Source organism: Mus caroli, chromosome 14 (assembly GCF_900094665.2).
Source record: "Mus caroli chromosome 14, CAROLI_EIJ_v1.1, whole genome shotgun sequence".
NCBI lineage: Eukaryota > Metazoa > Chordata > Mammalia > Rodentia > Muridae > Mus > Mus caroli.
Genome location: NC_034583.1, coordinates 1,515,066 through 1,541,000, shown reverse-complemented (window position 1 = coordinate 1,541,000; position 25,935 = coordinate 1,515,066). Strand labels below are relative to the sequence as shown.

General features: G+C 47.7%; 1 protein-coding gene across 8 annotated transcripts; it reads left to right on the top strand.

Annotated features, from left to right (window-relative positions):
• The first annotated feature begins 220 nt into the window (after nt 1-220).
• Fam107a (family with sequence similarity 107 member A) lies at nt 221-22,094 on the top strand. 8 transcript variants are annotated; one of them, XM_029469117.1, is made up of 5 exons: nt 8,309-8,614; nt 9,662-9,709; nt 16,778-16,952; nt 18,654-18,810; nt 19,527-22,094. In XM_029469117.1, the coding sequence occupies exons 2-5, from the start codon at nt 9,694-9,696 to the stop codon at nt 19,632-19,634; spliced, it is 456 nt and encodes a 151-aa protein (XP_029324977.1). In that variant the 5' UTR covers nt 8,309-8,614; nt 9,662-9,693; the 3' UTR covers nt 19,635-22,094. The 8 variants fall into 8 exon arrangements, with proteins under 8 accessions (XP_021038124.1, XP_029324977.1, XP_029324981.1 ...); XM_029469123.1 differs by lacking the exon at nt 9,662-9,709 and adding an exon at nt 16,482-16,664 and having other exon boundaries at nt 8,310-8,460; XM_029469120.1 differs by lacking the exon at nt 9,662-9,709 and adding an exon at nt 16,482-16,664 and having other exon boundaries at nt 8,310-8,586.
• The last annotated feature ends 3,841 nt before the right edge of the window (nt 22,095-25,935 follow it).

The following is a 25,935-nucleotide window of genomic DNA, read 5'->3' as shown; positions in this document are numbered from 1 at the left end:
ACAGTCTGCTCCGAACCTGACAGATTCCAAGCACTCCCTCTTACACCTGCCACGCCTCACCTTGTAACCCTGTGAATGAGGAACTATGGATCCCTGCACATCTCAGATGAGGACCCTGGGCTTCTCTTTGCCACCTCAGCTGGGAACAGATCCAAGGAATAACGCTTCCTAATCCCATACCTGCTTGCAGCTTTCACAGAGGCCAGTGGCCAAGAACTGGATGAGGTGAGCAGGAGGCCAGGCTGGTAGTGCTCTGTGTGATGCTGCAAAAGTGTCTGGACACCCGTCCGCTTCCTGGGGCACAGAGACTGCCTGTGCCCCTTGGTCCACCGCACACCCCACGTAGATCTGGGAAGCAGGCTGGATCTCACACACAACCCACAGTAACCAGATCCCCTGCGGGTGGAGCAGCCGGGCGCGTCTTTATCACCGAGTGAGAAGCTGCTCAAGCCCTCAGTCCAGGCTCCGCGGTGGGGATACACAGCGCAGGGCATGGCACAGAAGCTGGGCGAGTGGGCCAGTGCGCCCGCCGAGGCCACCGGGCTGTACCGAGCCATGCTGCTCAGGTCAGGTAAGTGGGAACTACACCACCACCCTCTGCAGACAGCAGCGCCCCTGGTCCTTCCTTCTTTGACGCCAAGTTTCCTCTTCCCATCATCTCAAAGCTTCGACGTTTCTTCATCACTTCTTACTTTGTCCTTCCGTTTCTTCTCTCTCCTCTTCCATCAGTGCCCTCCCTCTTCCTGAGTGTGGAAACACATGCGCGTGCACAGATGCAAACTTCTGCTAACACTACGTGTCCTGCCTGCAGAGGTCCCGGGAGGTCTCTGTCAGGGCTGGTGGCAGGCAGGGTCCCCAATCCAAGATCTTTCAGCAAGCATCGAGGGTGGTAGGTAGGTTTGAGGGCAAAGCGGGAAGTCCGGCGGGGGATGGGGGGAGGAAAAGCCATGAACTTGCTTACCACCTACCAGGGAGCCCTGGTTGTCCTGTGGGTGCTCCAGGCAGTTCAGAAAGCGTTTGTTCACTGTGGACGTGCAAAGATTGGAAAGGAAACACGCGGCGGGCTTTTGAATTTTGTTGATGACAGGTGTTCATCTCTAATTTTTTGTTTCCCTATGCGCAGATAAGCACTGTATTTTCTACTAGGAATACTTCAGAAGTCCTTTATTCAAATAATAGTATAAACGAATATATGGTCAGCATAAAAATAATTTGGGAAAACATAGGGATATACAAGAATAGGACAAAATGCCTTCGATTAAGGCTTGAAATGTTTCTTTCCTTTAGGAATTAAACTCCTACTGGTCGGGATTTTAGGGAAGGTGAAAATTGCCTTACGGGGAAGTGATTCGAAAGAGTCAAGGAACTTCGCCCTTTTGCTTTTTGCCTTGGGCAAGGAGCGGGTCTCAGCTAGTGGTCAGCTGCAGACTATGAAGCCAGAAGTGCTAAGGCGGTTTTGCTGTGGTGGCTGCTGCCTGGGATCCCAGGGTGCCTTAGAGCTCATTGTTGCAGAGCCTCGCCCCTGCCGCGAGAGTTAACGTCCACCAAATTAGTTAGTAGTTTGAACAAGGGTTGCCTTAAGCCCCCTTGTGTAAGACAATACCTGGCCAATGTTTCAGCGCCGACAGCGCCTTCTGGGGTGGGGTGGGGCGCAAGGTTTAACCCAGCCCAGCCCGCACGGAGCCAGCAACCTCCAATCAAGGAATCAGATTTCAAAAGTTCCCATAACGCTGGCAGCAAGATCTCTAATAGGCGGAAGGCCTTGAGCTTTCTCTAGCTGGAACTGTGATTGTGGACTGGCTTTCTCAGCTTTCGGCAGACAAGTCAGATCTCCAAGGGTCGTCACAGGTTGGTCCATCCCACCCCACCCCCACCCTCACCGCCCCACAGAGAGACAAAGGCCTCCTTGAGGCCCGGGTGCTGACAGAGGGAGCACTCACTGAAAACACCAGACATTGTCTAGTTCCATCTTCGCAACGCTAACAGAACCCCCTAAATACCCGCTCCATTAGTAAGGAGATAACCCCAGAGAGCTGCAACAGCAGCCCATGGTCTTTAGCAAAGAATCTTTCCACCCATCTCAGAGGTAGAAAACACTTTCAGACTCAGGGCTACTTCTCCAAAGTCAGCCTGTCTTCCTAGGACAGAAATAACGGCAATGATTCAGTCCATCTGTTGCTGTCATTGTCTTCATAAGGCTCTGCCCCTGTCATCTGGCCATCCTGGTTCACTCCTGTACTCATCCATCTGATCATTATTGGCCTCTACTACGAACTCTGTCTTGGGGGGGGGGGGAACACAGGATGTGTTGATAGGCAGAGCAGGCATGACCTTCTCTTGGGGATGTAAGCAATATCCATTCCTGCTGGAAAACGAGGAAACTGGAACTCAGATGGTAGCATGATTTGTGTACGACAACACAGACAGTTAGGGATGACGGTGAGATTCAAATCTACAGCCATGAACTGAGGAATCACTCTCCCCACTGTTCAACACAAAGAAAAACAGAGGAACTGGAGTGAGGTGCCCTTTCGATGTCCCCAGGAGAGTATAGTATGCAATGGGAGAGAGCAACTGTATCCTTGGATAGCAGCCTTGAGCCTCACCCAAGTAAGAGTATACTACTAGAAAAACACAGAGGAGTATAGTGCCACTTGGAGGATCATTGCAAGCCCAAGGCTAGTGTGGGTTACGTAGTGACTTCTAGGCCAGCCCGTGTGACCCTGTCTCCAACGAAAACAAGCATAACAGCCATGCAGGCATCCACAGCTATTTGGAGAACTTGAGAAGCCAAAGGAACTGAGCTAGTCACACTAGCAGCTACGACCGGCTACTAGTCATACTTGAGGTTGTTGCTTTCTTATTTCCCCGTGCATAGCTGACCTGTTCATTTGCTTCATACTGAATTTCCAAGTTTTCACTTGAATGGCACTTTGATGCTGTTGCATGCGGTATTAAGATAGTAGCTGCCACTTAGGCAGGTGGCCCGACTCTGGTCCAGAGGATTCCATGCCCTATGCCCTCTGTTCATCAGACAATTGCCCCATTTTAGAGATGAGGAGGACAGGTTGAAAGTCACCTAGCTGTTCAGCCATGGATCCAGGGTTGGTGTCTGGGTTGACACCAGATACTCATAGCCCCCCTGACTGGAAGAACTCACTCTGTGATATAACTCATGCTCACTCATAGCTAAAAAGCTATTTATTGTCCCTTCATAAATGTCTCCCTGGCGTGTGTTACTGCCACCCTAGGTAGTAACACCCTAGGTAGGAAGGCTTCTTGCCGTGTAAATAACAGGGTACTTCCCCAGGTGGCTGTATTCTTTGTTAGCCACCAGGGGGCGGAAAACCTCCAATCCACTACTACTACCAAGGAGCACTACATTTTAAAAAAACAACAAAACAAACAAACAAAAATCTGGACCCTGGTACAATTTGAACCTCCTGTATTGTAAATAGTTCCAAACATAAAATGGGTGCAGTTGTACTAAACACCTCCATTGCTTCTCTGAAATTCAAATTCTTCTGGGAGTGCTGTTCTCTACCACCATGCAACCATGGGCATTCTGAAATTATATGGATTACTATGATCTTCCCATCATACCCATGAGCAGAGAGAGGGAGAGGGGGAGGGGGAGGGGGAGGGAGAGGAGTATGAGAATGTGTCCTGGTTTGTCTCACAGCAAGACAACTAAAATAAGGGTAAGATCACTCTTAGAGACCAAATTCACTATGCCAATGGCAGCAGGTTCAGCTTTCAGAAAAAAAAAAAAAGGACTCTTGGTTCTTGCTGCCCTGCCCCACTTCCTGTGTTCACGCTTGAAATCCCTCCCCACCCCCTGGGGGGTGGGGGGAGTAACTGTTTCCCAGTTCAAACTTGACAAGGCAACTCTTCATCAACTTCCAATCTCTCTGTGGGCCCCATGGCAAGCTCTACTGCAGGCGAGCTCCTTCCCCTGCCCCAAAGTCCTTTCAGCAGAGTATGTCCAGAGTGGCCAGAGAGGCGGCCAGCTTGATCCGGGCACTGTTTTTGTGGGCTTTTTTTGGAGACTGAGACTCCAAAACACAGGGTCAAGGAAGAAGTTTCGAGTTGCTGTGGAAACTTCTCTGATGTTTGCCGGCTCATCTGAATTGCTTTTGATGCTACTGGACTGAAGTAAACTAAGCTGAAAAGAAAGAAAAGCTGTTTGGAAGAGTTTCCTGCACTACAGGGGGAGATGCCCCACACTCAGCTATACCTCCCCGGGTCTTCAGGACCCTCTCCTCTCATACTTCTCAGAGCCAGGAGTGAGGGTGGCAGGGAGGCCGTGGCAGTCTCCTTCAGTCCTCCAGCCCACTATGGGGCTGAGTGAGAATTCTGCCTATCAGCTTCTAAAGCTCTTCATTTCAGAGAAGGTGGAGGGCAGAGAGACAGCGGCTCCACCTTGACCCATGAAGAGTTCTGGAACACTCTCCAGACAGGTTCATTTGCTCAGGTCTCCGTCTTCTTCCATATTACAAATGAACATAGGATTTCATACTGATTTTCTTTTTTTCTTTTCTTTTCTTTTTTTTTTTTTTGTTTGTTTGTTTGTTTGTTTTGGGTGGAGGGGGGTTGGGTTTTTTTTGGTTTTTTCAAAGCAGGATTTCTCTGTGTAGTCCTGGCTGTCCTGGAAATGACTCTCTAGACCAGGCTGGCCTCGAACTCAGAAATCCACCTGCCTCTGTCTCCCAAGTGCTGGGATTATAGGCATGCGCCACCACTGCCCAGCTCATACTGATTTTCAAGACAGGTGCTTGGAAGAGGTGGGTTCCCCTGCTCTGCCTCCTTCCTGCTCTCCTATGATAACAAAGATATAAAAGGAGTATAATGGGTTTGTTCATTATTAAGCCACAAACGTTACAGAATAGTAACAAAAGAATAAGGGCTTATAATTTTATTTTATCAAAGAGTAGCTCTCAAATGTTAATACCAAGGATTCCTCAGGGCAGTATGCAAAATCCCTATTCCTGGGCCAGGGGGTGGGCCTCAGTGGTAAATAACTTATGTAGTATGCCCAAGGTCCTGCTTAGCCTCAGAAATGCAGACAGACAGACAGACAGACACACACACACACACACTTCCCTGTCTAGGCCCCCATCAAAAGTCCTGATACAATAATCTGTGAGCCTATGCCCATACTTCTGGTTTGCACACTCCAGTGATACCTAGCTATAGCAGATGAGATTTCTTCTCCTAGAACTGACCAGTGCTGGCAGATTTGTTTACATAGAAATAGGTTCTCTGTGCATGCATTTAAGAAGAGAAAGGGAGGGGCTCATACTGCGTGTTTTCCCTACAATGTAGGGGACATCCTTTCCAGGTGGCATGCTGGTTTGCGGCACCCCATGTAAGGTGCCACAATCTCTCCTGTGGACAGTTGTGGTTTGAACAGTGGTGCCTCTGATTGCCCATCTCCTGTGCAGTGTCATGAATGCTCACACACTGCAGCAAGCTCTTGGTATCCATCCTTTGGATGTCTTCAGGTCAGCTGATTTTGAGCACTGCTCCCATTGCTTCTAAGACAGAAACATGGTAGAAGCCTTTACCATATGGAGTTCAAGCGTGAAAGACAGGGATAAAATGTACCCAAAGTCACCCCCTCCCAGAGACCTACTTCCTTCCTTCTGATAGCCCATTCAACTGTGAGCCCATCAGTACACTGATCCACTGATCCGTTGCTGAAGGTAAGGCCATCGTGACTAGTTGTGAATAGCATATCTGGAGACTAAGCCTTCAGCACCGAGCCTTTGTGGAGAACACCTCGTGTCTAATCCATAGCAAGCATCTCAGTAATGGAACAGAAGTCAGGATAGGATAAGCTAAGGGCCTGATGTTGAGCTGCCAGCCTAGTGGGTGAGCCTGTGGGTCTGCACCCAGGTTGGGCTATGACAAAAGCCTTAGTTGGAGCAACGGAGTTGTGGCTGCACAGAGAAAACCACACCTCGCCTTCAGATTTCTTGCCTAACTGTCCTTGGCCATCTGTTGTCCTGGTCCTGCAACCAGGACTTTCTAGAACAGGGAGTGGACAGAAGGAAATGTACCATGGCCAGTATGGGGACTCTCAGAGCCACTCCCTCTAGAATGGACTGAGATGTGGGCTTCTGTCTTTTCTATACATCAGTAGAAGCTGTCAGAGTCCCTACTTAGGGTCTTTAGAGTCTCAGCTGTCAGAAGGCAACAAGGTCAGTTCTGATGGACCACCAAAACCCCCTAAGACATGCCCAATTCCTTCTCTGTACAATAAGATGAAGGAGGCAGGCATAGCGATAGTGGTTTGACAAGTCTTTGGTTTTGATTTTTAAATGAGATTCCATGTGGCCCAGGCTGGCCTTGAACTGACTATGGCGCTGAGGATGGTCTTGAACTGCTGATTGTCTCAGATTACAGGTATGACCCACCATACCCAGTTTTATGCAGTGCTGGAGAATGACCCCAAGGCTTCCTGTATGCCAGGCAAGCAAGCATTCTACAGCTGAGATACACCCCTGGCCCTTACAAGACTTTTGTCGTCCTGTTCAGTGGAGAGAGTTGAATAAAATGGAACAGCCAGGGTGGGAAGCTGGGGGAGGCCACCATTCTAGGAATTTCCAGAAAGGCAGACTGGGGAGCGATAGACACAGAATACTACACATTGTTCCTAGAACATTGTCTCATGCCCGAGAATGTGCAACTCTAAGTTTCTGTGGCTTCAGAGTGGTCCACTCCAAATTCCCTCCGGAGGCTCCCTTTTCCAGGCCCTTCCACAATTTTCTTCCTTCCCTGTGGCAGCTCTGCTGGGCATCCTCTACCATTCCCAGGTCATTCCCACATCAGAGCCTGGACACTAGCTGTGCTCAACCTAAAACTCTGTCCCACATAAGCAATGACCAACTCCTTGTGAGTCAGCCTTGGCTGTGCCCACCCTTCCCAAGCTACCAGTCACTTCCCTGTCCTCACTCAGCCTTTCTACAGCCATACATCACTGGGTGACATTTTCTTGTATGTATCTTTATCTACTGTCACACATGCACACACACACACTGAATGTGAATTCCCTGCGGACTGGAGTAATATCTGTCTCTGTCTCCTTTCCATCATGTATATGTCCACTTAGATCATACCAGGAATATATATGGTGTTGACTAAACGAACAGATCCTATGGCCAAAAAGAACCCAAAACTGTATGTGGAATGTGTCTGCTTACCTGTGATGTGTGTCCTGGGCCTCATCGCCCTTGGCCAACCAAAGTTCCATGAGAAAGTAAACAGGTGCTGTTTTCCTCAGTGAGGGTGGGGCAGGGGATAATGTCAAAAGCCAGAATAGACCCAATGCTCAAGTAGAAATGAGCTCAGGGATGCAGAGAAGGCCTTTGATCTACGAGCACCTAGACTGTCTTTGGGGTTCTACCCATGTCCTCAGCTTTTATTTGCACGAATTCTCATTGTAGCCAGGCACAAGCATGCATGTTAAGGCCCTGCCTTTAGCACATGACAGTTCTCTGCAGGCTGTGTTAGTGAATGCCATCTCATTGAGGTCACACACAGCCACACTGTTACCCTCAGCTGACAGTCAGGAAAGCCAAAGTTCAGAAAGGACCGGGATCAGAGTAGGGTGGGCTAGGTACAAACTCTATCTGCTGCCCTTCTCCTGGGCTACAGCCTGCTGGTTCTTCTGTGAAGTTCCAGGTATGAAGCTAATTATGTGAAGTTAGTTAGTTAGTTAGTTAGTTAGTTAGTTAGTTAGTTAGTTAGTTAGAGACTGTCTCTGTGTAGTCCTAGCTGTCCTGGAACTCGCTCTGTAGACCAGGCTGGCCTTGAACACAGAGATCCACCTGCTTTTGCCTCCAAATGCTGGGATTAAAATGTGTGCCACCACTGCCCAACACATTTGTAGATGACCACTTCATTTCACAATGTTTCTTACACCTATGCCTGGAGAATTGCCAAGAACTGACTCAAGCTATAGTTCTCTCCCTGCTAGTATCCAAGAGCCAAGTTCTAAAGATTCAGTCACTGCAGCAGGAAGCATGGTCCCCCCCCCCTCTTTGGGGAAGTGCTGGAATCCCCTCCCATACAAACAAGGGAAATTCCTCCCCAGAAGCCAGGAGCCGCCTTGTTCCAAACAAAGCTTGGCAGGATTCTTATGCCTCATCAGTCTGACAGAACATGTATTTATTTGTGCCTCTCAATCAGGGTGGCTTGGACATGGTGTTCTGAGTCTCGGACATGGCCACTCACCAAGTGAAATAACGGTTTCTATAGCAACAGTTCTTTTTTATTGATATCAGAATAAATGGGAGTGCAAAAGTGCCTCCCATCTTGGGGGTTTAAGGCCCGCCCTTTGGGGGCGGCTGCCTCAGCCATCTAGGACCTGCTTAGCACTCCCTAAGTCTGAGACCTGCAGAGGAACTAGCAGCCCGGGCACTGCAGAGGAGCTCACAGCCCAGAACCTGTAGAGAAGTAAGACTCGGATCTGATCTGCTTCACATGCTGTTAGGCTGAGTGTGTTCCAAGAGAAGGTGGAGGGAAGGAGAAGGACCTGAGAGCATCAGAGAAAGCTGTCTCGGAAACTGAACCCTTCAAATTGTGGGTACTGGGACCCTGCCTCCCTGAGGTGAGGTGCTGCAGGGATAAAAAGTGGAGGTGGGGGGTATGGGGTTAAGTAGGTTCTCAGTTACAGCTCTGCAGTCTGGTTGACCGTTTGCTTGTAAATACTGAGAGGAATTTAACACCTGCTACAGCCTCTCTTAAATCCATTATCACACAGTAGGGGTGTGAAGGGTCAGCGAGAAGGGTTCACTTCATAGTGAACAGATAGACAAAATCAACAGATAGTCCAGGTTCTGTATGTAGTGAGAAAAGCATGGAATTGGGTTTGGGCACCAGAGCTCAGCTCAGACTCTGGCTCCCTCATACATGGGCTTTGAGATCTGGAGAAATCAGATGACTTCTCTGAGGTTTGCTCCTAAGAAGGGGTTGCCCACCTTCTCAGTTTATTGCGAGTTTTGTGAATCAGGGGTTAGACCGGTAGTGCAGGCTTTGGGTAATTCCCACCTTGCCAATGGACTTAGCTTCATCATATGGTACACAGCCAGTCTGGGACTAGAGAAATCAGGGAATAGAAGATTGCCTGTCACTAGGAAGCTGCTATAAGTGGGATGGTCTCTTGACAGTTCCCACACATAGGTTCATGAGCAGCTTGGATCCTGATGGCTTTCCTAGTGTGGTAACTCCTGCTGTGGTTTTCCCTGAGCCAGCTGCCAGGTGGCAGGCAGCAGGTCACAAGGACAACAGTATGGTAGTGTGCTCATGTGGCTTTCTACTCAACAGCATGGCACAATCTCCAGCCTTGCTAAGGACCCTATATGCCTCACCCTTCAAACTCAACCCTTCTTGCTGGTTAAACGGTTCCAGGGGGCCAAGACAAAGAGTTGAGGAAGCTGGTCTGGAGTTGTCTGGAGCCCTCTTGCCCAAATGGACAGGTAGCTCCAAGATGAAGAAGAAGGCTGGCCTGAGTCTTCAGGGAGACCTAGAGATGTGGCCATGTATGTTCTTAGGTTACTGGCCAGTGAGCTACAAACGCATACCACCCGCAGGGAGGAAAGGGAAAGCAGGACAAGTGGCTGCCAGCTTTTCTGAATGTTTCTCCTTCTCTTGCCAGTGCTTCCCAAAGCCTCCCCTCTGGGCCTGCTGATGCTGAGCCGGAAAGGTTTGGAGGGGCAGGGGGTTGAAGTCTGGCCACAGGCCTGACAGGGAAGGCTGCTTCAAGCAGCAGGGCAGTATTTGCATTGCTCACTGGCTGATTCTCTAGCCTTCATGTTCTCAGTCATCAAAGGGAACCAACTGCCTCTTCCTTAGGGTTTCTTGAATACACAGAGAGAGCAAAGGGCTGTAAATTGGTTCTATTGAGTCAAAAACATGCCGTTCCTGGGAGACAATATTGTGGTAGAAAGAGTCCAAGGTTTGGACTCCAATGATTCTGGCTTTGCTAAGTACTCAACATTGACCTTAGCTTAATAAGCTCTGATTTTCTCAACTGTAAAATTAGTTGCCATCAAGATAATCATGAGATTCAGACCAAGTTCCATGCTCACTGCAAAATGTGCACGACAGGAGGCTAATAGTTTGCCTAGATGGGACTTACTTGGCAAGGTAGTATACCAAGTACAGCGTGCACACCATCATCTCACCTTCTAATGACCTTAGGGTGGTGGAGGTTGCCATGACCTCCACAGGTCAGAGGCTGAGAGAGTGTGAGCTGTTTGCCTGAGGTCACACAAGCCATAATTATGTGTTACATTTGTTTCTTTTACTTTATCCCCTGGACACTTTACTGGACCCAGTGTTGTTTGTTGTGACTGATGCATCAGAAACACAATAAGAACAGTGAAGATAGAGGGAATGCAGTCAGAAGGGACATGAAGACCATAGGCAAAGCTAAGAATTCAGCCCAGTTGGTCAAGAACCTACCTAGCATGCACAAAGCCCTGAAGTTAACCACTGATATCTCATAAATGGGACATGTGGCTATACCTATAATGTTAGCCCTTGGGAGGTGGAAGCAGGGCAATCAAGAGTTCAAGGTCATCATTGGCTATGTAGCAAGTTTGAAGCCAACCTGGGATATGTGAAACACTGCCAAAAAGAGGCCGAGGAGGTGAAGGGACCTTGGGAACAGGGATTGGGTCAACTGTTCCAACCAGGTTGTGCACACCCAGAATCAGGCTCAGTCTTTAGGAGGGAGCTGTGGGACCTTTTAGGTCACCAGCAGAACCTGGGGAAAATGAGACTCTCTTCTCAGTCCCCAAATCCTCCCACCCCCTTAGAGACATTCAGGTCACTCATTTAGCCAACACCTTCTGGCCCCAGAGCTCCATGCCCAATAGGAGCGCCTCAGTCTTCAAACACCATGATTCTCCAGAGAAGGGTGTCTGGGTTAATGACCTAAAAAGTAAGCCCTCAACTAGACCTGCTTGTGGTGACTGGCCAGCCACAGCGAGCTAGAGTTACTCAGCCAGAGCAAAGAGGCTTGAATACTTCCCGTCCCACCCTTCTTCCTGCTTTACAAAGACAGCTGAGTACTGAATCACCCAGGAGTTTTCAAATCTCTCAAAGATTGCACCCCTAAGCCAATTGAATTGGAATTTTTTTTAAAGATGTATTTATTTATTTTATGTAAGTACACTGTAGCTGTCTTTAAACACTCCAGAAGAGGGCATCAGTTCTCATCACGAATGGTCGTGAGCTACCATGTGGTTGCTGGGATTTGAACTCAGGACCTTCAGAAGAGCAGTCAGTGCTCTTAAGCGCTGAACCATCTCTCCAACCCCCAAATGGGCATTCTTAAGGTAGAATTCGATGCCCCTGAGCACCCCGACATACAGCCAAGGTTAGTATCTAATGACTTAACTAATTTCTCCTGTTTTAAGGAAAATAAAAGATTATGATCAGGATGCATTTAACAGCAACAGCAGCTAATGAGGTGGTCACGCTGCAATTCTAGGCCACTATTCATAGTTTAATCTCCGGGAGTGGAGGCCTGAGAGTGCATCTCACAAGTCACACTGCTGTCTGTGGCAGCCTTGGGAACCAGCACAAACCTTCAACTTAGAGCTAGTCATTTGCCAAGAGCCTTGCAAGCATCATCAGACTCCTGTACAGAAATCTTCAGTGGTATGAGGACAGAGTTAAAATCCAAATCCAGATGTGAATATCAAATACTTCCCAGTCTCCCTGAAAGCTATAAGCCATATAGCTCCTCTTTTACCAGGCTTTTCTCTCCCCTACCAGCTTGCTTGCTTTCAGGGCTGCTCTTCCCGATGCTCAATTTGTTACCGCCATCATGACCATACCCTCAATGGTGTTAGGTTGCCTAGAACCCCAGCAGCTCTGGGAGTAACCCCAGATTTCTACCTCAGGAGCCCCACCTGACCTCCAGGATAAAATCCAGCTTTTTTTTCTGCTTTGAAGTTATGCAGTGCCTGGTCAAATGCCAAGATTAGAGGGTTCCTAGGCAACCAGGGCTGCCACCTGCAGTGAGACAGGTTGTGACCCAACATCTCCAAATTCTCCCTTGAACAGCATCTTCATGGCAGGACCTACTCAAGGGTCTTCGCACAGAAGCCTCATCTACCATAGTAAAAGGCTAGAAGGCTCGCTTTGTAGTTCTTAAACCCTGAGGACTCCCATGAGCCCTACACACACACACACACACACACACACACACACACACACACACACACACACACTGGAGTTCAACACTCAGAGAGGCAGCATCTTCCCCAGCTCCAGCTGCCCTCTCAGAGACTCCTGCCTAGTCATACATCATAGATTTAATTTAAGAAGAGCGAAGGCTCCAGAGAGATCCTTAAGCCAGGGCTGGCCACTGATGGACCTGGTGTGAGGTGACCCCATGTGCAGGGCTCAGGACAAAATGGGGAACTCCTCTCCAACATGTATGAGATATTTCAAGACAGTGACATAGAAGGTTTAAACTAGACAAGACTTGTATTCCCAGAGTCACCCTGGAAATCACAACTTCCTGAGGGGGTAGCCCGGGGGTGAAGGAGGTCAGCAGGGCCAATCTGAGGCTTCTCTGGGATGTAACAGAACACTACCAGGCAAGCAGAAGCAGCATAAGTGAAGGAAATCAAAATTCCTAAGGCCAGCTAACCATTTCCCCTACATGGCAGTCACCATGACCTTTTAGAAATCCAATCTGCCTCGCCTTTTCCTGGACCTGAAGCCAACTGACCACCCTCCCTTTGAACACCCCTCCACCAGAGCTTGCCACTCTGGGCACAGTGTGCCTTTGTGTTCCCAGAACAGACCCAGCTTGTTTAAGGTGTGGGAGCCAGACAGCTGCTCCCTAGGCCTAGAGCAGCTTCCCGTCCATCTCAATGCCCAGATACTGAGCCCCACTCCGCAGAGAGGCTCTCCCCAGCACCTGGCTGAACTTGCTCCTTTATACAGGTCTGTCTGAGCCACTTGTAATCTTTAGGGCAGGGCTCCCCACTTGCTCGGCTCTCCTCTGTGTACCTAGTGCTACCACAAGGCCTGGCAGCTGACAGGAATATAAGCACTGTACACTTTCTCAGTGGTCATTCCTATTATGTAGTAGCTCTTAATTCTGTGCACTTATTCTGGCCATACAAGTGAATCTCTCTTCTACTGTTTTGCTGGATATATAGGTATGCCTTTTTAAAGTATTATTATTAAATAATTATAATACTATATTTTAATATTATTTTATATAACTCCCCAAAAGTTATGTAACTTGTTTCTGTTTGCAGTCTTAGCATGTTGACAATACACAGTGAGCTCTTGTAACGATGGTATGTCTGATGAGAAGTATTCTGCCCTGGGAGGCTTGGGGCCCAGAAGAGGTGAGGGCACAGTCACTAGCCAGACAGCCAAGGAGATACTGAAGTGTGGTGTGTTAGCAGCTTGGACAAGATGGGAGCTGAGGACGTGGAAAGTCTACAGAGAATTTGTTTAAAGATCAGAGAATTCAATAACAGAGTAGATACCAAACAGGGATCTTAAGGATACAATTTGCATCAAGGCATTCTGATATATTGGCTCCTGGAAGACACGGCTCTATCAACTAAAAAACTATGCTCTCCTTCCATGGGCAGGAAGGGAGGTGGTAATTTTCTAACGTTCCCATTTACTAAAGGTCTGGGGATGTAGCTCAGTTGGTAGAGTGCTTGTCCAGGATGCATGAAGCCCTGGGTTTGATTCCAAGCCCCAATTAAAACCAGGCACAGTGGCATAGGCCTGGACCAAATTCAAGGTCATTCTCAGCTACAGAGCAATGTTGAGGTCAGCCTAGATTACACAAGATCCTATCTCAAAAGCAAATAAATAACCAGGGTGTCCCACAATCATTTTCTTAGAACCAAAACATTTAGATATAACCTGAAAAGAAACCACCTCATGAGAAAGATAGAGAAAAAGGAAATGATTAAAATCCTCATTTCCAAAGTGCTTCTGAGAATGCTATTTCAATAAAAAGCAGATGTCGGGGGGGAGGGTATGGGGGACTTTTGGGATAGCATTGGAAATGTAATTGAGGAAAATATGTAATAATAATAAAAAAAGTAAAAAAAAAAAAAAAGCAGATGTCAGCATATACACACACAGGTCCAAGCTAGATTGGGTGTGAGAGGGTGGATATAGACTCAAGCTCTCAGCCCTAATCAAAAAGCCAGCTTCAATTGGCAGCTGCTTGCAAAAGAAAAATTATTCCCCAGTGGGATCTCCCGGGTATATGAAACATACTTAAGGGAGGCCCCAGACCAGCAAGCAGTACATAGCCAACTGAAGGCTGGGCAAAGCCAAATGAGTGCTCTCTCTCTCTCTCGCTCTCTCTCTCTCTCTCTCTCTCTCTCTCTCTCTCTCTCTCTCTGTGTGTGTGTGTGTGTGTGTGTGTGTGTGTGTGTCTCACTGGTCTTTAGTTCCTATAGTGTGGTTTCCAATTCTGTGCTTTTATGGGTTTTAATTTGTGTGTATGCATGTCTGTGAACATATGTGCTTTTTCTTTGTTTTTATTCTGATTTGGTTGGGTTCTTTGCTTATTAATTTGCCCATTTGTGTTTTAAAGAGATAGAGAAAAAAGGTATGGAGGTGGGTGGATGGGAAGGTGGGGAGAAGATGGGGAGGGAAGCTGATCAGAGTATATTATATGAAAAAAATGGTTTCAATTTTTACAGAAAAAGCAGGTATTCTTATACTTCACCTGGCTACCACCAAAATACCATTAAATGATTCATAGTTCTCCATTGCTGGGACTGGAGGCTGAGCACCAGTGTGTAAGAAGTTGAAGGCCCACCTCAGCTGAGAGACAGAGAATGTGGAATCTCGGTGTGTGAGGTGGGGACGTGCTACCTCCGTTGCCACATGGAATCCAACTTAGACCTCTGGCTCCCCAAGATCAAAACCTCAAAAGTTTTATCACCAATTACCAACCAACATCACTGAGTGCTCACTGCATATTACACCAAATACTGCTCATGTTCACCACACAGAAAAGGCTCAAGCCTACCAGCCAGGCCAGCTGACATGCACTGGCTAGTCCTGCTAGCACTATGGAGGTGGGCAGTGTCAGAAAGGGGGTTAGGGTGCTTCCGAAAGCCCAGCCTAGAAGGGAGGCAGAATCCACCCTAACATTTTCTGTAATTACTCTAAACTGCTAATCACTAATCGCTAATGGCTAACAGCCAGGCAGCGACTGTCCCCCTTTGTGACTTGTTTCTATAGAACTCTTCTCTCCTCTCTCCTCCCTCTGCTCCCCTCCCCCGTTTTATTTCCTCTTCTCTCCTCCCCTCTTCTCCTGTGCCCTTCCCCCCCTCTAAGCATTTCAAGTATCAGGAGCTGTCTGTGGCAGAGAAGCCTTTCTGCCTAAATCTTAAAGTACATTGACAAATATCCAGGTACTTGGTAGAAGTGGGACACATGAGTGTGACAGGCAAGACAGTAGCGGTGTGTTTGTTACAGGGGCACAGCAGCATTTCACATACTATTGTCTGGTGTGGAGACTAGGGAACTGCACCTCTGCCATGACATCAGAACTATGGCTAGTACACGCGCATGCGCGCGCACACACACACACACACACACACACACCACAATTTACACCTTTTCCTTTTCTTACACAAGTTTGTTAAAAAACAGAAAGTGAAATGTAATCCTTTTTTGCTGTTTGGGATTTTTTTCTTCTGTCAGTGTCTTGTCTTAGTAAGAGTTACTATTTCTGTGATGAGACACCATGATCAAAAGCAACTTGGGGAGGATAAGGTTGATTTGCCTGACACTTCCACATCACTAGTTATCATCAAATGAAATCAGAACAAAAACTCAAACCAAGCTGGAACCTGGAGGCAGGAGCCAGTGCAGAGGCCATGGACATGAGTGGCATGTTAGCTTACTCTTCATGGCTTGCTCGCAGCATGCTTTCTTATAGCACCCAAGACCACCAGACCAGGGACAGCACCACCCAAAATGGGCACCCTCCACATTAGCACTTATTAAGAAAATGCCCTACAGGCCTGCCTCCAGCCTGTTCTCATGGAGGCATTTTCTTCAATTGAGCCCCCCCCCCCCTTAGATGACTCTCGCTGCTTATGTCATGTTGATACAAAACTATCAAGCACAGCCAGTGACTATGCACTTGTCTGTGTGTGTGTGTGTGTGTGTGTGTGTGTGTGTGTGTGTGTGTGTGTGTGAAGGTAAGCATGTATGCATAGCCGCATGGAGGCCAGAGGTCATCCTTGGATGCTATTCCTCAAGCACTGTCTGCCTTGCATCTTGGAACAGGATCTCCCACTAGGACATGAGGTTCACTGACTAGGATAATAGAGTGGCCGGTGAGCTCCCCATATCTCTACCTCATGGTGCTAGAGTTCCCAGCACACAGCAACATGCCAGGCTTTTCCCTGGGTGCTGGGAATCTAACTCAGGTCGTTATGTTCACATTGCAGACTCTTTCCTGATTGAAACATCTCCCCAGTCCCGTGACAGCTACTGTGAGCCTTGGTCTCTATTCACTTCTGAACCCCACCTCCCAGAGAACATCATCTCCAATAATCACAACCAGCTTTTTCCCTTGGTGGAGTGACTATCTCCCACAATAGAGAGGCAGAAAGCAAGACTTGCGTTATCAGGTAGCTAACCCAGATTGCTCAGAAGCCACTGTCTGTGTGAGAAACACTAAGCTGCGCCCCAAAGGGTGGCTGGAATGTGGGATGTGAAGTAACATTAGTTCCCAATACTACAGCCTCCATGTACTCAGAGATCCAGAGGGAGCGGGCTGACATCGAGGGACTCATGGCCCGGCCAGAGTACAGAGAGTGGAATTCAGAGCTCATCAAACCCAAGAAGCTGCTGAACCCTGTGAAGGCTTCTCGGAGCCATCAGGAGCTGCACCGTGAGCTGCTTATGAACCACAAAAGGTAGGGTGGCACCCAGCTGGCTGGTCCAGCAATGTCCTGCTGAACTTAGAAAAATGCTTCTTATGGGGACTGGCCTAGCCATTGCCTGGAACCCCAACAGGGTCACCAGAAGAAACTGTGTGAACCTGAAAGCCCTATCCACTTGCTGTGTGCTTAGATGCCCTACTGTGTGCAGGGCACTATGCCCACACCTAAGATACAAAAGACGGAGACCCAGTTTCTGCCCTCCCCAGGGGAAAAGAAAGTTGCTGGAGGCTTTAAGTGAATGTGGGACCCCAGGGGGGCTACTGGGATAGGGGGACTATCTACAGGACGTCATGGAAGAGAGGATATCTAGAAGGCCTAAAGCAGGGGCAAGAGCCAAACCTGCTGGGAGATGGGTCATGTTGGCAGAGAAAACTAGAGAGAGAGAGAGAGAGAGAGAGAGAGAGAGAGAGAGAGAGAGAGAGAGCGAGCATGAATATTGTAGAGGTTTCAGGTAGTGACGGCTCTTTCTCAGCCACGCCCTCTGTTGGGGGAGAGCATGGCAGTGAAACACACGAGTCAGGGGGGGAAATGGGCTATGACACATCTGTGATCAGCAATCACAGGATGTCAAGTGTAGGAGAGGGTGGCTGATGGGCCCTTGAGAGGCTAGAGGCCGAAGCTGGCAGAAGAGGCCGAAGCTTGTGGTACCTTCATGGCGCCCTCTGCCGGCTGGTTGTTGTATTGGAGCTGGAAGTGATTTCTGTTCTAAGTCATGCGACAGCTACCCCTTGCACATGAAGCTGATTGTGGGTGTGTTTTCTACTAATATTATAACATTGTCATGTCCTCAGTTGTTTTTGCGATAGTCATTCATTTCAGTATCAAAAGTACCACCACGATGGAAAACAGCTTCAGGCAAACTGAAATATTTGCAATATAAATAAATTATATTGAAAATTACATATACAGTATGAAATATTCATATATTCGTGTACCTTAGTCTACCAGGAAAGGGTAAGCAAAATGAGTGGGATTCATATGCAAATGGGAAAATGTTAATGCTAGAAACACTTTAAAGTTCGTTACATGTGGCTGGTAATTAAGGAAACATGAAAACCAGGCATTGTTTTTTGTCTCCTAGACTTAAAAAAGTTGGCTTGTAAAATAGGGGTAAATATGTATTTTTGTTTTTGTTTTTTTTTTTTTTTTTGGTTTTTCGAGACAGGGTTTCTCTGTGTAGTCGTGGCTGTCCTGGAACTCATTTTGTAGACCAGGCTGGCCTCGAACTCAGAAATCCGCCTGCCTCTGCCTCCNCTCATTTTGTAGACCAGGCTGGCCTCGAACTCAGAAATCCGCCTGCCTCTGCCTCCCAAGTGCTGGGATTAAAGGCGTGCGCCACCACGCCCGGCAAATATGTATTTTTGTAAGGAAATTAAATCCCATGAGATTTTAAGAGAGCGAAGGCCAGCATTTCCGCCATCAGAAGCTCTAGTAAAATATCCAGCAACCATGTGATTCCTGGTCTCTGTCTGCAGCCGGGTCTGAAATTCTCACTCACCTGTTGTACCTGCCCTGCTGTGTTGTGGGAGGGGGGGCCTCTTTGCCTTTCTATATAGCACGGCGCTGTGAGATCGCCCCCTTCCGGTGTTTCCCAAACGCTCTATCTAAGAGATAATACAGGGATTGGTGTCCCAGGCTAGGAAAAAGTCTCCTCACTGTTCTCCTGATCCGCAGGGGCTTGGGTATGGACAGCAAGCCTGAGCTGCAGCGAGTCCTGGAGCACCGTCGCAGGAATCAGCTGATCAAAAAGAAGGAGGAGGAGCTGGAGGCCAAGCGGATGCAGTGCCCCTTCAAGCAGGAGCTGCTGAGGCGGCAGCAGAGACTGAACCAGGTGGGTGGGAAGCGTCCAGCTTCAGTCTGAGCCTCCTCCAAGAGGAAGGTCAGCATGGGACCAAGAATCTACCTCTGCCCTGCTGTGTGACTCTAGTCCAGTGGCATCACTTCTCTGATCCCCTGCTTTCCTGTAAGGTCTATATCCTGGAAGATAGATCTGCTCCCTGAAATGCCCTGAGAGCAGGTGGCATTTCTATTTCATAGGAAGGAGGGTCTGGGGCCAGAGGAAGATGTGATTTGAACCAGTAAACAGAGACATCTGGGATCCTGTGTTTTGGGAGGGCTGGCTGGGGACATGAATAGTGGCAGAGATGAGGTACATTAAGGGAGAGGAAAGCATCTCCAGAATGGATATGGGCTACAAGATCAAAACCCGGGGCTGCCAGCAGCCTGACCCTTGAGAGGTCATTTGCACATCACCCCTCCCCATATTCAGAGATGGTGGGATTTCCTCTTGGGTACTGTTTTGATAATGTTTCCTGAAGTGAGGGTAGGGGTTTTTTTTTGTTCATGTTAATCTTTATGACCCTCTTTCAAGTGTATACTTGCCTGATACATACCCCAGCTTTGTGGTGGTTTGTAAAACCCCGCCCCCCAGGCTTTCCTCATTGACAGGACCCTTGGTCCAATACCATGGCTTTTGAGAATAGAAACTCTACCCCCACCTCCGGAACCAACCCTGCCAAATTCACTCCTTGTGTTTCTCTGCTTCAGCTGGAAAACCCACCACAGAGAGACGAGGACCACGCCCCTGAGTTCATCAAAGTCCGGGAAAACCTACGCAGAATCACCACACTGACCAGCGAGGAAAGAGCACTGTAGAGCTCCCTCCATCCAGCTCCTGCCACTTACTCTGGCCCAGCCCTCCTCCAGCCAGTCTGAACCTGAGGACCCTAGCCCACAATGCTGCCAGCAAGGCACACCTGAGAGGCCAGCTATTCCTGGGAAGCTGGAGACACACACACACACACACACACACACACACACACCCCACAGAAAGGTCTCTGGACTTTTCTTTCTGAGCACCTAGCCTTCTTGCACCAGAGAGGAAGCCACTGCCAGGAAAGACCTCCAGAGGTGCCATCCCTGCTCTGACTCACTGATATTTCCCTAGCAGAAGTGAGGAAGAGGGCCAGGTGTCCCTCCATTCTGCCTCAGTTGCCCAATAAGGCCTATTTCTTGGAGCAGCTCAGCTCCTAGTGTTGGGAACAGCTCAACTCTGGCTTAGCCTGAGGCCAAGGACACCTGTTTTAGAAATCACAGGCAAGCAAAGAAAGCACCAGATGTTTGTAGCAAGGAAGGGCATGGGAGGCGACAGCAGACTGTGGTCAGGTGGGAAGGGACCCAAGCAAAGCAGCTTTAGGTCTTGCCAGCTTGCCTCAGAGTTTGGCTTTAATTGCTCCTCCCTACTGCCCTCCCTAAATTATTAACCACACCTCACCTCAGAGCTCTGGCTTCCAGCCTAGAACAGCACATTGCCAAGTTTACTGTATGCACAAATCAGAGAATCTTGTGAACAGTCCCTGGAAGCTACGTGTCTAACACACTCCCGGAGGTGGTCCTGGACATGGGTTTGAACATATAGCTAGGCTGACGCACCCAAGAGTGGTATATTAAAAATAGCCAACTCTCTTGGCTCCCTGGCCTGGAGGTTCCCAGTGCCTCCTCTGAAGCCCCCAAATTCTTCATTCACTATCCATAGTGTTCCCACCACACACACACACACACACACACACACACACACACACACACACACAGAGAGAGAGAGAGAGAGAGAGAGAGAGAGAGAGAGAGAATTCCTTGGCCTGGTCAGGGGATTATAACTGCCAATCATTATTTCTTACTGGTATAAAAACACTATCATGCAATTCTAGCCAAAAAGAAGGGGGAAAGAACCTTAGCTTTCTACAGCTTTTTGGAAAGCAACTATATAATGATTTCCTATGGAACAATATATATGCTATTTTGAAGACCCCACTGCCATGGTGATGGAATAAACTCTTAGGTCAATATTGCCAGCACTGTTACCTGAGACCCTGCCCCTCCTTCCCCCCAGTCTGGGTCTTCCCCACCCATTCTTCTTCCTCAAAAGCCCCTTCCTCCCTCTGTTACACACGAATTACTTGAATCTTTTGCTCCTATGCCATTTTTGAAGATCTACAGAGTAAGCCAGGCCAGAATTCTTTCCCCTGAAGAATGAAATCCATAATTCACCTTTGCAGGTGGGAAGAGCACTTCCAGACAAGCAGAAGTTCTCACTCCCCAGAGCACAGATTTCCCTGCTGGGGCGCCAGTGGCTCTGCCTGCTGGAAATGATGGTGATGGCCAGCAGGGTCTGACAGTGAATGGAGATTCTATCTCTTCCTTATGGATATTGCCTGCATAGATGTGTAACACACACACACATCCTCTGTGTGTGTGTGTGTGTGTGTGTGTGTGTGTGTGTTCTAACTCTAATGTTCTAAAGCACTGCTTCTCAACTTTCCTAATGCTGTAACCCTTTAACATAGATTCTCATGTTGTGGTAACCCCCTCAACCATAAATTATTTTCATTGCTTTTTCATGACCAATTTTACTACTATTAAACATCATAATGTAAATATCTGATATGCAGGATATCTGATGTGTGGTCCCCCACCCCCATGAAGGGGTCACAACCCACAGGTTGAGAAACACTGGTTTAAATACAGTGAACCTGTCTTAAGTATCTGCTGGTGAGGTTTTATGCTGAAGATGTGTTTCCTAAATAAAGAAAGGGTTGGGGGTTGTCACCTTAAAGGTACATGTGCTGTTCTGATATGTAATGAGGAGCAGGACAGGACATCTGGGATAGATAGGACCACCCAAGGGACTTAGCAGTCCCTAGGGAAATGGCAAATCATGGAGAGACCTCAAGTCAGGTCATCCAGAGGAACCATAGTAGCTACCTTGATACTCTGTGACTCGGTTAGTCCCAATTTAGTTTCTCTCGCTGCTTCCCACCAGAGATTATAAACCTAGCCTCCTCTGCACGTTTGGGTGAGCATGTGATCAGGTATGGCCAATGAAATTGAAGTGGAAGTCTACAGGAGCTACTAGAAAAGCCCATGCCTTTTCTGAGAGCCTTGCTTTGCTTCTTCCTTCTTGATTGAGGATGCAATGCCTGGACCATTAGCAACCATGTTTTACCTAAAGAAAAGGCCAAAAGATCCATAAACCCCATGATCATCTAACCAAGCAAGTGCCAACAACTCTCCATCTCCAGACTCCTTGTAAATAAAAATAAATTCCTGTTTGGTAAAGCCATTGTAAGTCCGTTTCTTATCTTTCCCAACTGACACAAAAGGCCAGCCTTGCCTGCCTGCCCAGAAATCCCTGTAAGTGATGCTAAAATGTTGGATCCCTATTTTCCAACAGAAACCTGCTGGGGCAGGTTCCTCACTTCAGGGCTTTAACCCTCTTCCGAACACCCTCTAATGTCATCTACCTGCCTCCAGCCAGTGAACTGGCATTCATCACTGATCCAGGTATCACTGCTGAGGCTTCATCCCCATTGCTGCCTTTGCCCATGTGCTTCCTTAACGGAGCTGCCCAGACTGTTCTGTTACAGTTTTAAGTAGATCTTGCCATCCTTCAAAGAGCCTTCTGTTGGCTCACGGGGGAGTCCTTCAAGCAGTCTGGAAGGTTCTGTGTCCAGTTCCCTCTTTACCCTGACTTCCACTCTCACAGTCTGACCAAGCCCTCTCAGTCAGTCAGCAGGTTCTCCAGAGCAGGAGCGGGGACTGCAAAGAAAGAGACGATTATCAACACTGCAGCATGACCTCAGGCAATTCTGAGACTCAAGGCAGGTTTATTTTTTCCCAATCCACATGTAATTTTAATTACATGCCAGTAATTGCAATAAACAGGAATCATCAAGGAACAAGCAAGGCAGTAAGCAAAGTCCCATGATCACTGTTTTTAAGGGCTTATCAGGATGACCAAAATATCTGAGCCTACTTCCCCGTCCAAGACCAAATTCAGATTCTTGCCTGAAGCCTAATTCTTTGTTCTACCCTAAAATTAGATTCCTGCCTGAGCTTCTTCCTTGTCATGGCCCAAGGTCAGATTCCTGCCTGAAGCCCATTTCCTTGTCCTTAGCCAAGATCAGATTCCTGTCAAATGGCCCCAAAAGCTCCCCTCAGCAGCCATCCTTGCTGCACATATGTTGCTGACCAGGAACAGGCTTTCCTCAGGAGCCACCCAGCACACACCTCCATTCTCTTCAAGGTCTCAACACACACACACACACACACACACACACACACACACACACACACACACACAAACTTGTTCAATAAGAGGCCCCAGATAAGTTGTTGACATCCACATCCTACTAAAGGAGGTGAGCATGAGCCATCTCAACGTGCACCAAGATGGCATGCTGGTCGTTAGGAATCCCTGCAGGAACGAGTCGCAGGTGTATGCCCAAGCACACAGCCTCAGGACCACTATGAAAGCAGCCCAGAACAAAATCATAAACTTACTTAAAACATGAGATTTTTTCTTGTGTGAGATTTAATTTCTTCTAATCTATGATTTCTCCATCGTAAACTGCAGATGATAACATCATGGCACAATGTCCAAAAGGTTGGACCTCTCAGACAACTTCAGAAAGAGCCATCCAGCGGTGTTTTCCTACATGCAGCAGCAAGTGATAAAGGTTCCATAGGAAGGAGTGTTTTCTCCACACAACACCAAATGGCCTTGTCACAAGACACCAGCACCTAGGCTGTCCTGAGCCTGAATGAATGACTTCTTTTCCACCTGCTTTTATGGGCTTCTAGATATCCTCTATTAGCATCTCTACAATTTACTGCCCCAGTACAGAGATCTGGGTTGCACCAGGCTTTACAGGTTACTGTATTTGTAAAACACCTAAAAACGTCATGTTTGGTCACGCCTTCACACTTTGCTTCCTTGTGAAAATACTCACATTCATGTAAAGGCATTTTCTCTTTTTAGTCAGCCTTGTATTAACTCCAACCTCTCCGCTCTCACTGAAATTCCAATCAGCTGGCCATGTGTTTGCTGTAGCCACAGGAATCCAGGGACTTTCAAATATGCATGACTAAGGCCAGAAGCACAGATTCAGGTTACCCCCCAAACCCTGTGCACCCCAGAGGAACTGATTCTTTTAAGCAGAAGGAAGTAGCTTTACCTTAATGGGCCTAAGCAAAGCCCAGATAGCTCCCCTTTCATACAGTGATTTAGATCCCAAGGATTGAGTGGCAAAGTTGATATTTGTCTTTCTGCTGTTGTTGGGTTTATAGGAGATGAGACTTTCTCTCAATGGCTCTCAAGGCTGATAATCCCTGTTTCTCAACTTAAAAAATCAAAACCCTAAAATTATTTAAGAATCAAGCCTAAAGCTTTGGAACAAGGGCCTCCAAATATTTTTTGGCACATCTTGCCTTCAGTCAAGATAGGACAAAGGACATTTTTGGTCTTTGGCCAAGGATACAAGTCAAGAAAGACCCCATCTCTAGACATTCTACTCCCCCCCCCTTTTTTGTTTGTTTTTTGAGACAGAGTTTCTCTGCCCAGGCTATCACTTTGTAGACCAGGCTGGCCTTGAACTCAGAAATTCACCTGCCTCTACCTCCCAAGTGCTGGGATTAAAGGCGTGCGCCACCATGCCTGACTTCTACCCCATTTTTATCTTTCATTTTTATCATCCTCCACAGTCTTATTCAGGGTTTCTATTCCTATGACAAAACACCAAGACCTAAAAGCAAGCTGGAGTGGAAAGGTTTATTTGGCTTACATTTCTATATTGCTGTTCAGCATCAAAGGAAGTTAGGACAGAACTTAAACAGGGCAGGGACCTGAAGGCAGGAGCTGATGCAGGGGCCATGGAGGAGTGCTGCTCACTGGTTTACTTCACATGGCTGGCTCAGCCTGCTTTCTTATAGAATCCAAAACCACCAGTCCAGGGATGGCCCCACCCACCATGAACAGGGGCCCTCTCCCATCAATCACCAATTTAAAAAATGTCCTACAGGCATATCTTAAGGAAGCCTTTTCTCAGTTGTGACCCCTTCCTCTAATGATGCTAGGTTGTGTAAAGTTGACACAAAATCGTCCAACACACTCCCATTCACATGACTTTGTTCTTTTCAGAAAACAGTGGAACCTTCCTGTGCTGTGTTAGACCTTGCTAACATTTTTCTTTAGTTCCCTTAGCTACTGACACCTGCTTTTGATGCATGCTTATGGGCCTCCAGAGACCCAACCCACTCCCTGTAAAAAGGTCTCATAGCACGTGTGGTATAACTCTGGCCTTAGTGTCTTACAGACAATAATCTGCCATATGGACAATCTTGCTACTTGAGACTTTGGTATTAATTTGTGAGCCCAACAAAATAAGTGTTTTCCTATTGTATGAGAGATACATTTACACATAATGTTTGTAATAACTAACACTGTTCCCTAGAGAGCACCTGTAACACTTGTAAAAGACCTAAAATTTAGGGGTTTATGAATGATATGGTCTTTTTACCCTACTGACACCCTGTAGCCCCAGGCTTATGGGAGAGAGAGCTGAGGGAGAGAGGTTCCCACCCAGGGGAGAGTAAGGGCAGCAGGCCTTGATGAACAGAGACAGTCTATGGTTTTAGAGCTTTGTTGTAGAAAGGCAGGGGGAAAGAGAGAAGGTGAAGAGAGAGAGAGAGAGAGAGAGAGAGAGAGAGAGAGAGAGAGAGAGACCAGCCATGGGAGAGAAGAGGGAAAAGAGAGAGAGAAGAAAGGCTAGAGAGGAAGAGGGAGAGAGAGGAAGAGAGTAAGGGGAGTAAGACCAAGGGAGCAAGAGAGTAAGGTGGGGCCAAGCAGCCCTTCTTATGGTGTGCCGTTTTTTTTCTTTTCTGTTGCTAGGTAACTGGGGAGGAGTTTAGCCTGAAGGTCAGAAGCTTGGGACATTGCCTATGTGACTACTAACCATGTTTCTCCTGTGGGCCGAGGGGGTAGTTAACTTCGACAGGAGCCAGAGTTCCAGGAGCATGAAAGAACTCCTTCCATCCTCTAGGTGAATTATCACCACCGGGTCCCGAAGTTCAATTCAACTCAACTGGAAACCAGACTGTCTTTGCATAGCCCAATGCCCCA